This window comes from Piliocolobus tephrosceles, chromosome 8, assembly GCF_002776525.5.
Source record: "Piliocolobus tephrosceles isolate RC106 chromosome 8, ASM277652v3, whole genome shotgun sequence".
In the NCBI taxonomy this organism is placed as follows: domain Eukaryota; kingdom Metazoa; phylum Chordata; class Mammalia; order Primates; family Cercopithecidae; genus Piliocolobus; species Piliocolobus tephrosceles.
This window is the reverse complement of record NC_045441.1, coordinates 21,174,353-21,188,733: the sequence shown is the minus strand read 5'-3', so window position 1 is coordinate 21,188,733 and position 14,381 is coordinate 21,174,353. Positions and strand designations below refer to the sequence as shown.

General features: G+C 45.9%; 1 protein-coding gene across 2 annotated transcripts in view; it reads left to right on the top strand.

Annotated features, from left to right (window-relative positions):
- The window catches only part of MTURN (maturin, neural progenitor differentiation regulator homolog), a 29,380-nt gene that overhangs the window by 4,372 nt on the left and 10,627 nt on the right, over positions 1–14,381 (top strand). The window contains exon 2 of one of the 2 annotated variants that reach the window (XM_023188387.1): positions 7,357–7,479. The exons of the other annotated variant lie outside the window; for it this stretch is intronic. Within the exon in view, the coding sequence (XP_023044155.1) occupies positions 7,357–7,479 (123 nt within the window). The remainder of the gene's footprint in view (positions 1–7,356; positions 7,480–14,381) is intronic. 2 annotated transcript variants of the gene reach the window in all.

Genomic DNA, 14,381 nt, shown 5'->3' with positions numbered 1-14,381 from the left:
CAGTACATACCTGTAAGGATGAGTAAATTATAGTCTAGTGTAAAAAACATGTCAAATGTCAAGAATTCAGTTTCAAAGAATAATAATAATAACCATCACTTATGTTCAGTTTTCTATGTAGCAGACGCTGCTCTCGGCACTTTACATATGCCAACTCATTTAACTTTAGTACTCTCACAAGGCCATCTCTATAATTATCTCTGTTTTACAGAGGAAGAAACTGAGACATGGCAAACTTTACTAACTTTTCCACAGTTAATAAGTGGTAGAGCACCTTGAACTACAGCCCTGTATTGAATGCATGGCATCACAGGAGTAACAACAGGGGACCCCAATCTAGACTGGATTCAAGGGTCGCTTCTTATTGGGCCTCACAAAAATTCATTGAGGTAGATATTATTATTCCCACTTTATAGGCAAAGAAACTGAGGCTCAGGGAGTTTAAGGGACTCATCCAGGACTGTACCACTAAGAAGTGACGGAGCAAGGACTTGAGCCCAGAGGCCTGTCCTCTCCACCATGCAGAATGGCCCACAGGTGGGGTCAGGCCAGTAGTTCCAGGGGCCCGAGATCAAGGACGCCTTTTTATTTTTCCTCCATTCTGGGTCCCTTGCACACACTTTCTCTATCTTGCTCCACAGCCCATCCCATCCATGCCGACCCTTGCCCGTCTGCCGGGGACCCCTCTCTGTGGGCCCCATCATCAGGGCCTGCGGTGAAACAAAGCTGCTAGTACCCTGTGTGTGGAGGGAATTCAAGGGCATGGCCACCTGCCTGGCTCTACAGGTTTGACAAGGGAGGGCTCCTGGCCCTGGTCAGTGGGGTCCATGGAGTCCTTTCTGCCAACTTGAAAGGTCCTTGGGGGCTTGGTAGGCTTGGAATGGGGTGTCAGCAGCCACTTGGATGCCAGATAAACAGAGGGGCACTCCTAGGCACGGAGCACCAGCTGCGTTCCTTCCTTGTCTTAGGCCACAAGAAATGAGGTCTCAGAACGAAGAGCACTGCCCTGCCCCTCTGGGGGCCTGGATGCTGATGACTGCGGGGGAGAGGGAGGGATTCCTTTCCCAGATTGCCCAGCCTTTCCTGTCAGCCCAGTCAGAGACATGTTGGACTCTAACATTTTGTATAGTTTAATCCCTCCTCAGCACAAAGACAAAGGTAGTAATCGTGATATTATTAAAGAAAGGGGCTTTATTTATAGAAGAACTGTGATTTAATTTTACATGTGTTTATAGAGGTGTGTGTGTGTGTATGTATATATATCCCCATTTGTGGTCTGAACACATCTTTATTATTAACTATGTGATCAAATAACAGCCTTCTTATTTTGGAGAAAGAAAATAGAACTTATTTAAATGAGATTGAGTCACGCTTCTGTGGTGGTATAGTGGAGAGAAAGTACTTTCTTGTCTGATTTAAACTCTACCCTGTTTCCTCCTCTGTCAGATAGGGACAGTCATGCCTGTATTACATGATTAGTGTGAGGATGAAATGAAGAGCTGTGCGTGTGACGTGCTCAGTAGACAGAAGGCATTCCACAGTGGTCGTGCATGTTCATACAGAGAGGTTATTTCTGGGAAAACGATAGGTCCTTTGTGTATTCTTTGAGTGGTAGTCATGAGGAGAGTAGTTATGTTAATATGAGCTGAAGTAGATGGGAATAAGCGCTTATTGGGCCCCTGCTAAATGAGAGTCGGTCTACAGGTTATCTCCTGAAATCTTTAGATTCCCCCTTATTTTCCATGACTTACAAATGAACGCACTGAGGCTCAGGTTAAACATTGTGCACAGAGTGTAGTTGAAAGGGTGTACACTCCTCCGTTGACATTCTGGCTCTGCCCTTGTTCCCTGTGTGACCACAGGCAAGTTACTTAACCTCTTTGAGCCTCAGTTTCCTCACTGGTAAAATGGGTCAGTGCTGACACACAGATTGGGTTAGTCCTAGGTATGGCCAGCTGTGCTCTTCCCACCATGTGCAGACATATGTTTTGAGGTGGGGCTGGGCGCGGTGGCTCACACCTGTAATCCCAGCACTTTGGGAGGCCGAGGTGGGCGGATCACCTGAGGTCAGGAATTCAAGACCAGCCTGGCCAACCTGGTGAAACCCTGTCTCTACTGAAAATACACAAATTAGCTGGACGTGGTGGTGGGCGCCTGTAATCCCAGCTACTTGGGAGGCTGAGGCAGGAGAATCACTTGATCCCGGGAGGCAGAGGTTGCAGTGGGCCGAGATTGCACCACTGCGTTCTAGCCTGGGTGACAGAGCAAGACTCTGTCTCACAACAAACAAACAAAAACAACAACAAAAAAAGAAATATGTTGGGAGGCATGTGGTGAATTGTGGCTTTTATCTTTTTCTGCCATCTGTTCCCAGGACAAGAATCAGGGTTTTGTTTTGTTATTTGACTTTAGAAACGGGGTCTCACTCTTGCCCACGTTGGGGTACAGTGGTGTGATCAGAGCTCACCGTAACCTCAAACTCCTGGGCTGAAGCATCCTGCTGCTTCATCCTGGCAAGTAGCCAGGACTACAGGTGTGCGCCACCATACCCAGCTGTTTTTCTTATTTTTTGTGGAGACTGGAATCTTGCTCTGTTGACCAGGTGGTCTTGAACTCCTGGCCTCAAGCAGCCCTTCCATTTTGGCCTCCCACAATGTTGGAATTACAGGTGTGAGCCGCCTGGCCAGGGATCCATTTTGGATTCAGACACACCAGTTCAAAAATGGACTCCCTTGGTACTGAGTGGCAGAAAACCCTCACTTCAGTACTATGGTAAGAGTGAGTCCCAGAGCAAGGGCCCCAGAGGGAGGAGACACAGGAGTGTGTTCTTACCTCCCCTGCCACCCCCACCCTGCTTAAGCACCAGGAAGTCCAGCTTCTTACCCACCAGGACTTAGAATAGTAGGGGCGCACACTTTGTGCTCCCCCAAAAATGTCTGTAGGATTGAATTACCTTAATGACTGGAGACCACGTTTTGATAAACTGGATATTCTGATCTACATTGTACAAAACAGGAAGGTGCTCATTTTCCTATTTGCAGGTGACATAGTTAATGTTGTCTTAGGCTGGGCGATCTTTTATGGTAAACTCCGGCCTGACTTCACAGGAAGAAGGGTCACAGATGGCCTGTAGTCAAGTCAAAGTTCTTATCGGATTTTCTGTGGGAAAGAGTAGACCACTCAGGCCAGGTTCGATGACAGCTACTTCACTGCAGCTCAGGCCAACCTGAGGTTTGGAGTTGGCTATAGTCAGTAATGGCAATTGCTGAAGTTCTCCCGGAAAGATATTTAAATGTCACACCACCCCCAACCCCCTTCAAATGTGTAGTTAGCCAAAATTCTTTTTTTTTTGAGACGGAGTCTCGCTCTGTCACCCAGGCTGGAGTGCAGTGGCGCGATCTGGGCTCACTGCAAGCTCCGCCTCCTGGGTTCACGCCATTCTTCTGCCTCAGCCTCCCGAGTAGCTGGGACTGCAGGTGCCCGCCACCACGCCCGGCTAATGTTTTGTATTTTTAGTAGAGACCGTGTTAGTAGTTCACCGTGTTAGCCAGGATGGTCTCGATCTCCTGACCTCGTGATCCGCCCGCCTCGGCCTCCCACAGTGCTGAGATTACAGGCTTGAGCCACCACGCCTGGCCGTTAGCCAAAGTTCTGCTGTGCCCATGGTTCTCAAAGTGTGGTCCCAGAACCAGCCACATGAACATCACCTGGGAATTTGTTGGAAATACACATTCTCAGCTCACTGAATAGTTCATTAACTAAATAAACTGATTACTCAGCAAAGGTGGATACATTTCTATTCTGTTATTGTGTTTGAGCGATACACTTTCCTCAGTTAACTTTGCAATTTAAACTCTGCCTCCCCCACCAACCCACTGTGATCCACACTGAAGCTCGAGAACCCCTGCTTCCCTCTAGTCGCTGAAGCCTTTCCAGGCATTTCTCCTTTTGTCCAAGGGAGGCCTGCAGGCTGCCAACGCTCTGACTACTGCCTTGTTGGAGAGTCAATATTTTCCTTACCCAGATTCATGTTTGCCAGGGCATTGCATTGTTCAGAGCATTGTTGAGAGCTAGAGGTTCTCTGATTCCTGCTGTAGTTTTTTTCCTGGTCAAAATGAGTATTTGGTTACAAATGCTTAAAATATTTGCCAAGTTGAAGTTACTGTGGCCACGCCCAGTGGCACAGGACTCCGGGCCTTCAGTTGTCCATTTGTCTTTGTACAGGACTAGATCCTATTTTCAGGAGCACCAGCCCTGCCCCTAGATGGTCTCTCTGCTCCCCTTGGTTTTGGAATGGGCCCCTGTATCTTCCTGAGAGAATAACTGCTCTGCCCCCAATCCCCCGCCTGTTAATTTTCCTGAAGAGCACGTCTGTTTTATCTGTGGACAGCACCTCGTGAGATTGATAGTGCCTCTTTCTTTGCATGGGCTACTTAGAAAGCTTTGTTGGCAAATCTGTGTCCCATCTGTAGCAAGTAGCCAGGTGCTCATACCTTGCTGTTTGTCCTGGTCTCACTCTTGGATCTCATTTCTGTTCCTTTGTCTTTTTTTTTTTTTTTTTCCAATGACAGACTTATTTTTTTAGTTCATTTTGTCTTGTATCCCGTGATACTTTGCCAGCTGCCTTGATTCATTTTGAAAGGAAGGAATTTAAATGGAACACTTCCTTGTTATGAGATACAATGGATATGAGACAACTAACATTTAGTAAATGATGTCTTTTAAGTGACCGTATACGCCTGGATCTGTCTGAGTCCAAACCCCATGCCACTCTATCATGTGGACAAGGATTCAGTTACAACATTTTTTAAACCCCAAAACCTAACAGAACTGGTAATACAGGTGGAGATAGCCAAATGAAGGCAGTTTAGACAGAAGGCCCTTTTGTGGATGTTAAGTCTTCCTTCAACATACAGTCCTAAATCGCTCTAAAAGGAGAGTAATGGAAATTGTGGCATGAACAATCTCTTCATGAGGTTAGAAATGCCTTAGAAACACTTAGCTATATAAACTGTCTGATTACCAAGCAGTGGTGGCTACACTGCAATTTATGATTCTGTTATTGTTTGAGTGATATACTTTTCTAAGTTTACTTTGTAATTTGAAGCCCAGATATACTTACTTTTTAACAAAGTAGGTTTACAAGCTTTTCATAGGTGCACCTGCTTCTGAATTAACCTCAACCCAAGTTGCCTCAGGCAGTGCTCTCGGTGAGTCACATTGGGTGTCTGATTTACTCATTGTGTGACCATAGCCTTGTGGCAGATGGTAAGCCCACCCCTTCCCCTCTGTCTCCCCTATCATCCTACAGATGCAAAGGGGGAAAGAAGGTACTTACGTCCACCATTTACTGAATATTCACTGCATGCCAGCCAGGCACTGTGCCAGGTACTTACTCAGCTTCAAGTTTTCTGAAATGTGGTGCTAGATGTTAATCCCCTCTTTAATTTGGATAATAATTTGAAAAAAGCTGGAACTTTTACACATTTGAGTATGAAAATGGATGCTGAGCCGAACTTACTAAAGTAGAACTTTTGTTGTTCTTGCAGAATCTCCACTGATTAAGAATCAAGTGGCATAATGGATATACAAGTGCTTTGGGCTATTATACTTTTGTACAATGGAAGAGACTATTACATAAATGACATTGTGGTGGTTTGACAGCTTTAAGGGCCTCTAATTAGTAGGGAAGAGCATTTGAGCTGTTCACTAAATAGAGAGCCCAGACGTTGTCTTTATTGGGTTGGGGAAGTCTCTAGAGAAGTCTGCTGGCATGAGAGCAACGTGTGTTGGAAATGGACCTTTACAACTATGAAACACGAATAATTGGGGTATAAAGATGGTACATTGGCACCTAGTTATTCTCATTTGGATCTGGGGAGTATTTAAAGTCTGTAAGTGTAGCTCTCAGAAACCCTGCAATGAGAAGAAAGGAGAGGAAATGTGTTTATTGAGTGATAGGGATATGGGGCAAGTGTGTGCTTGGCATGGACCATGTCTCCACATAAGACCATATCCTCCTATCTAGCCCCTGCATCTTGTTCTTATCTGCCAGATGTCTTTCTCCCAGACCTCAATACTTTTTTTTTTTTTTTTTTTTTTTGCCGGTGTTTAGCTATCATGGATCCGTCCCAACTAAAGAGTGATTCTTGGTACCTGACAGATGCTCTGGTGTTACCCTGGTAGCCCCGTGTCCCTGACTCATTTAGATATGCAGGGCAGGATCTTCTGCATTAAGAATGCTCAAACCTGTTTCTTGGCCTTGTTCCAGATCTTTGAACGTTTGTGGGAGAGGCTTGCCTAGTCTTAAAGATGTGCTAAAATGGATATCCTCACATGGAAAAAAGCCTTACCCAGTCTTCAGAAAAAATAAAACCTAGACTGGGCATGGTGGCTCATGCCTGGAATCCCAGCACTTTGGGAGGCTGAGGCAGGTGGATCGAGACCAGCCTGGGCAACATGGCGAAACCCTGTCTCTACCAAAAATACAAAAAAATCAGTCGGGTGTGGTGGTGCACACCTGTAGTTCCACCTACTTGGTGCACACCTGTAGTTCCACCTACTTGGGAGGCCAAGGTGGGAGGGTCACTTGAGTCTGGGAGGCAGAGGTTGCAGTGAGTTAAGATCATGCCACTGCATTCCAGCCTGGGTAACAGAGCGAAACCCTGTCTTTAAAATAAAGAAAAGAAAAGAAATGAAAAACCCAAAACCAATCTCCTCTTAGTATGTGTTAGATTGTGAAATGATGTTTCGGTATGATGTCCTCTTAAAGCATTTTAGGGAAGGGAAGTTTTCAGAAAGGCTTTGTTTTCCAGTGACATAGTGGTGACTTGGTGGGTTCTCTTAAATTACTTGCATTTGGAAGTAAATTTACCACCATGCCCACTCACAGGCCGATCTGGGTAAAGAATGTCTTGTTCCAAGTTAATGCTTACAAACTATGCTTAATTAATCTTTCAGCCATAGCTGAAAGCAAAGTTAAGGATTTTGAAGGCAAAGGCTCTGGTATCTCCTTCCCATGTCTGAAAACCGCCCTTAGCCTGCACAAGGTGAACAGTGGAAATCATTGGTGAGGAATGGCCACCCACTGCCCTCTTTACTGTGTAGGAGCACATCTGATGACGAACAGAGCAGGTGAGGTATGGACCAAAAGCTTGGGGGCGTCTGTAGATTAGACATTTTTTTCATCCCTTTCAACACAAACAAATCAAGAATGAATGTATGAATTTTACGTAGAATGGAGGCCTTCTTCAAATTCATGTCATTAAGAAAATCTGCTTGACTTTTCTGAACTTCACACTGAGTGTAGTGACTTTGTGTCTTTGTTTTCTCCTTCCACTGCCCATGGGCACACAGCACGTGTGGAGTGAGAGCGAGGACTGCCTGCCTTTCTTGCAGCTAGCACAGGATTACATCTCCTCCTGCGGCAAGAAGACGCTCCAAGAAGTCCTGGAAAAAGTCTTCAAGTCTTTCAGACCTGTAGGTGCCTGCTTGGCTTCTAACCATAGCTTGTTTTCTATGGTGATTGTGTTTAGAATAACAGGGGTGGTGGGGAAGGTGGGCAAAACCTGGGATGACTAATTGTTTTTCTCTTGTCTGCCCTGTGGCTTAGAGATAGCAGCCAGTATAGGGAGGGGTGGGAGGAGAGGGACGGGATGTGACACAGCTGTTTGCTGCAGGGATGATGGTTATTTCTAGCATCACTTGAGTTGAGAATCCCTGATGGGGGGGGGAAGCAAACAGATCCTTTATGAGACAACTGAGTATTCCTGTTCTCCTCCAGGAGACTTAGAACCATGGCACTTGCAAGCCCGATGGAGGTTCTTTTATAATAGTGGGGCCTTTATTTGGGGATTGCTGGGAAGCTGTATACAAGTTATATTAATACCTCCACGTTTGTGGGTATGGAAAAGGATGAAACTGGATACTGGCCCTATTCTATTTTTAAAAAGTCTCTTATATGAGCTTACTGTTGCTTTGTTTTCCCCTTTTGGGATTTAGGAATGTGTATTTCTGTGGCTAGCTGGCAGTCTGTTTTCATTCTAGCTGATAAACCTTTAAAATGAATACTGACTTCTGTTTTGAAGATTACTTACTTCTTTCTATCTTCATTGGAAGATAAAGTCCCATCACCAGTGTCTCAGTGTTTCCCCTAAGTTCGATTCCCTGCCCACTGTAAATACTGCACATGTTCAATGGTATTTGCTAGAATTTCTATTTATTTTTTCAAATCTGTTTTAATGCTGTCTCCTTCTCTGCTGCATTTTCCAAGCTTTTATTCTGTTTCTTTGAACATAGTAAACTTGGTTGCATAGTAGACTGTGTCTGATGATATTTCATTTTGTAAGTCTGTTTGGTCTTCTTTTGTTTCTGCTAGTTCTCAGACCTGGTATGTTGTTTCTCTGAGTGTGGGATTATCTCTGTGTGCTAGTTAATGTATTTGAAAGTTTACATGTAGGAATAAAGCGAGGCCTGAGATGACAGTACCTTCCTCCAGAGAGGATTTTTGTTTGCTTCTGTCAGGACTTGGGGGCCTATTAGTCTGAGACACCTTAGCACAGTTTAAGGCTTGTGGTTCTCCGGTGGCTCCCGGGGTTGAGAAGGCAGGATGCGGGTCTGGCCTCCTGTGGCTCCTCCTCGTTCTGAGGGTGTGGGCCTCTGGGGGCTCAGCTTCAAGTGGGGATGGTGTACAGTGTGCTCCTTTGGAAGACCCTGGACTTTGACTTTGGTCCCTCTAGCTGTTAGAGTAGCATGAGAAAGCAGTGAAGTTTCTAGCTGCTTCTTCCAGGTCAACAAATGCCCTCAGGACAAAAGCAGCTTTTTACATTTGGCTTACCTCTCCTGGTTAATACTTTATATTTAAGAAGCTATTTTTCATATTTAATTCAGCTTTTTTAGTCATTCTCAATGAAAGAGTTGGGCCCAGTCGCTTTGTGCACCATTATAAGAAGTGGGATTTCAGTGGCTTTGGTCACTCTGATTTGCTTAAGCAAATGATAGAAATCAAATAGAGTGACAAAAGTCACTGAAATCCCTTTTTTGTTTGTTAATTTTCTAAGCCAGTTTGGCACATTCAAAATGGATACTTGACTTAAAAGTACCAGTCTGTCCCACATTCATTCATTCAATAAATATGTATTGGGTACCCGCTAGGCACATGGCACTGTGTACTGCATTGTTCCTGGCACTGGAGCTAAAGCATGGGAAGCTTAGATCTCACAGAGCCTGTGCTCCAGTGGGGGGAGACAGGATAGACAAGGACACACGTAATGTCGTGAAATGATGCTAGTGATTAAGTGCCAAAGAGAAAGGAATCAGGGAACGGGGTAAAAAGTGTCATGGGTCCTGGAATTTTTGAGTAGGGAACCGGGGAAGGCTTTGCTGAGAAGGTAACATTTGGGGAAAAACTTGGAGTACAGAGTGGGCCATGAGGAAATCTAGGAGAATAGCATTTTCGGTAGAGAAAGCAGCAGGTATGAAGGCTTGGGGTTGGACAACACCTGTGTCCAGGGAGCGGGAGCAGCCAGTGTGGCTGAAGGAAGTAGAGAAAGGTGAGCTGGAGGAATTCCAGGAGTCTTGCAGTCACAGAAGGACATGGGCTCTTACTCTGGAGTGATGGGGAGCCCCCCAAGGGGTTAGGCAGAAGAGGAATGTGACCTGACTTCACGTCTTGAAAGTCTCTCTGATGACTGTGTTGAGAATAGGCTGTGTAAGGGGAGGGACAGAGAGGCCACTGAGGAGGCCATGGCTGTCATCCGGGTGAGAGATCGTGGTGGCCTGGACTGGAACGGTCACGGCAGAGGTGGGGTGAGGGGCTGGATTCTAGAGATACCTTGAGGGTAGACCCAGCTGGACTTGCTGGTGGATCAGAAGTGGGATATGGGAAAAAGGGAGAGAAGGGGGACTCCTGAGTTTCTTGTCCAAACAGTGAAGGGAATGGCCTAGTCATCTACTGAGATGGGGAAGGCTGCAGGGGTGGTTGGTGGGGAGTTTGGGGTTGGTAATGTCAGTTTTGGACATGTCAGTGTTGTAAATGCCTGTTAGACATCGAAGAAGGGAGATCACATTAGGCAAAGTTAAAAAGAAATGGATTCCTCTAAATGTTAACTAGAAGAATACCTGTTAGCAAATGAGGTTCGCTTTGCAGCAGGTTTCCTCGCAGGGGCTCAGTCACTGGCCTGCCACCGGCTGCTCTTTGTGGGTGTTGTCTGTGGTGGTAGGCAGCCTCCCCTCTCTGCAGGACTGGCTCACCTGGGAAGGGGAGCTCTAGCCGGGAGTCATTGTGCTGTTTTTCTTTACCAAGTCTCCGGTTGTATTTTGGCAACCAGGCTAGCCACATGTAAATGAGGAAACAAACGTGCTCCAAAGGAAATCTGGATGTGTAGCTGAAGCAGTTGGATTGGTTGAGGATGTTCTTTCAGGTGGTGCTGAGATGTGTCATGCGGGCCCACAGCTTTGATTTGCTGTAGCTGGGCTTCCACGTTTCCTTTCTGAAGTGGAGCTTTACCTTGTGGGCAGGGATGTGGCTCCTCAGGTGAGGAGGCCTTGACCTGGCACAGAACGCCCTTTGGTGAGGAGGTTTACGGGCTGGGCCACCTTCTAGCAGGGCCTTTTTGCCCGAGGGCAAGGCTGGTGGGAGGCACCTTCCCGGGCTGGTAAAGATGAAGTGCTGAAGGCCTCAGGTTTCTCCCACTCAGGATGCGCCCCAGATCAGATGAGAAGGAGCGTCACAAACCTGAATAAAGGACCACAGAGATCCCTGGAGAAACTTTGATACTCTCCACCTCCACCAAATAGAGCGTTGCTTCCCAATGGCACCATATATCTGTTTTATATGAGGGAGCTTTGTTAAAAATAAGACATAGGTAAGGGTTTTGTTGCTGTCATCACAGTTGAAAGTATCTGTTGAAGAAACACTTACCCAAATGCTACAGCTTATCAAGTGGTTAAACCAGCACATCATTTCCCTGAAAATACACGGGAGTCTGATCAATCCATGCAGTTGCTTTTGTGTTTATCCTGGGCCAGCCCCAGGAGGAGGGTTTTTGCCTTCATCTTAGAGCAGCCCCATCCCGGGCTCTGCACCCCGCTTTTCCCTTGGCCACCCCATTGCCAGCCCTTTCCCCCTGCAGGCTCTTCAGAGAGGTCAGTTCCTATTTGTTGACAGCCTTCTATTGTCCTTTGGAACATCAGTCAGACAAATTCAGTTAACTTTGCTGAAGCTTGGGCACTCTTGCATCCATAGGCCAAAAGAGGGGTATCACCTCTGGCCTTCCTCAGCAGTCCTGCCCACAAAGCTAAGGCTATGCCACTTTATTTAGCACTCTTTCTACACTTTCAACATACAAACTTTGGGCCGGGCACGGTGGCACATGTGTGTGATCCCAACACTTTGGGAGGCTGAGGTGGCAGGATCTCTTGAGTCCAGGAGTTTGAGACCAGCTTGGGCAACATAGTGAGAACCTGTCTCTACAAAAACTAAAAACACCACACCAGGTATGGTGGCACTCTTGTGGTCCTAACTACTTGGGAGGCTGAGGTGAGAGGATAGCTTGAGCCCAGGAAGTGGAGGTTGCAGTGACCCATGATTGTACCATCATGCTGCAGCCTGGGTGACAGCGTGAGAGCTATTTTAAAAAACGAGAGAGAAATAGAGACTTCATAGCTATACACATTATCCCCCTCTCACTTGCTAGCCTTCCCCCTAACTGAAATAATCAATGTCTCAAAGTTTCCCCTCTCCCCAAGAAATCTGTTGTTGGATTTGAACATTTAAGAAAAGGTCTCCTTTTTTCATTTAAGCCATCTTACCCTTTTATCTTTCCTCTACTTTATCATGTTTTCAACAAAAAATATCAGTCTTCTGCTGTTGCCACAACACTGCTTCCGAAGGCGAGGGGCCGGGCCTAGGAGGCCCAGGTCTTGCCCTCAAGGAGTGGACTTTCTGGTAGAAGAGACGGCCACGTAAATGTACAGGGGAACCCCATCACAAGACAGAGCATGCATTTGGGTCCAGATACTCCTCTAGATGCCGTGCATGGCAAGTGAGGAAGTCCTGTTTCCTGCTCTGCCTACTGCACTCTACTGATTCTTGGGGGAGCTGTTTCTGTGAGCATGTTCTGCAGGGCGTTGCTTGGCATCTCTTAACCCAATTATGAGGGAACAGATACAACAGTCATGAAGAACCCAAGCTCTGTTGGCAAGGCTACCTGGATTTAAGTCTCAGTTCTACCACTTGCTGGCTGTGTGACTTTAGACAAGTTACTTAACCTCTCTGTTTTTCAGTTCATTTGTAAAATTAGAAAATTAATGATGATAGTTCCCTTAGGGTTGCAGTGAAGATTAATGGAGTTTTTGTTGGATACTCAGTACAGTGTGTTACCCACGGTAGGCACTAGGTCAGTGTTAGTATGATGTGGATGGGATGAGGATACTAGACAAAATACTGTGGAGAAGTGAGCAGGTTACTGTTTGGGGGAACCTTAGATTATTGGTGAAGAGAGAAAACAGTTTGCTAAGTGATTTCAACATGAAAAGGCATTAGAAGGGCAAGTCAAAAGCTTATCAACATTGGTTTTGGTAAAATTATAAACCTTCACTGAGCACCTGATCCACACGACTCACTGTGTTAGTTAGAGGCTAGGACTCCAAGGAGGACCAATGGATGCTCCTGTTCTCCCAGAGGGGCACGTGGCCAAAGCACTCAGGGTTACGGATGATTTTTATTTTCTTCTTTTCCACATTTTCTAAGTTTTCTGTGATCGCATTATCAGAAAATATATTTTTTAATGTAACTCTGTGGCTTCCAGTGTATTCGCAGTACTAGGAGTATCAGCGTGAGCAGGCTTATTGAGGAACAAAGTCCGGCAGTGGCTTCTTGAGGAGGTGGGGCTGAAGAATAGCAGGACCTAGATGTGCTTAGAGCAGGGGCAGGGCTGGCCCAGGAGGAAGTCCAGGAAAGGTCCATCTTGGCTACCTCAGCTCCATTTCCTTAGAAATGGCTCCATGTGGTGGAAGGTAGACCTGCTCTGCCCTGTCTTGCTCCCATGCCATTTGGCCTCTAACAGGTACACTTGGCCTCAGTGCCCCCAGCTTTAAAATGGGGGCAAACTGATTTAGCTGTCTTGTGGATTCATGGGGAACTTTGAAATCAGACTGAGAACCCAAAGGATTGTCAAAATCCAGACACTCTGCTAAATTTAGTCTGAGTTTCTGGCTTCTAACAGGTATTAGGAAATGTTTATTGGATGGGTAATTGAGTGTGGATTCTGCTGGCCATCTTCCCTCGAGTGACCCACACTCTACTCCACTCCAGTGACTTGCTACTGTTGATTACTCAGAGAGGTATGATTTTTACCTATTTTTCTTGCTACTGGCATGTCATATCCAAATGGCACATGTATGCAAATAACAATGCCAGGCAGGCTGTTGTTGGCACCCACGAGCAGGTACTGCTACTTGTAGTGGTTTCAGAAACCCCCATCTATCACTTTGGTAAGTGTGCGTTGGATAATCGTCAGAGCCTTGCGTTTTTCTTAAGTGACCCTCCGTTGACAGTTGCTGGTCATACATGATTGAGCTAGAGAATGAAACAATGGTTATGGACCTAAATAATGGTGATCATGCCGTTCAGTTTTCTCCACCATCTTTTCATGTTTTATATTTAGTGTCAACTGACAGACTTACTGCTGGGTAGAAAACAGTTTACAAGGGAAGAAATAGCCTACTATTTCCAATTTAGCAGCAAAACTACACTTTATCTTTGCCCTTTCGAATTCTCTCAAAGTGTTATGGGCTTAACAAGGAACTGTTACTTCCTCGAGTGTATTTTTCTCCTTAACAACACTGTGGACGTTAGGGTCCTGAGTCCCCTATTGCCCTTGCAGTTTTGTGTGCTGTTTGGTTGTTGCTGCTTCCACGGCCCACCCTGGAGTTGGATCCTGTGGTCCTTGTAGATTCTCACTCAGTTGGCCCAAGTCCTCTCCCTGGGGTTGCTGTGTGACTCTGCGTTTCTTCTCTCAAGAAGGAGAGACATTTCTGCCAGAAAAATCCCCCTAATTCTAGTTCACTGGCATGAGCAAGATTGATATTTTCAGTTTGCCATGAGTGGCTGGAGAGCTGCGGGTTAGATCCCACAGGAAAATCCTGTGTCCCAGAAAAAGTCCAATTCTTGCCTCTACTTGTGGAGTCTGGTCAAGAGCCTGGAAAAGAGAAAGAATCTACCTGTGAGAAGCTGCCTGGGTGGGTCAGGGAAAGTCTGATGCGAAAAGATGATGCACACATGTGGGTTTCATAATAAACATTGAATGTTGACAGTTTCTCTTTTTTTTTTCTTTTTTCCTTTTTTTTTTAATCACTCACGTTATGAACATTCAAACCAT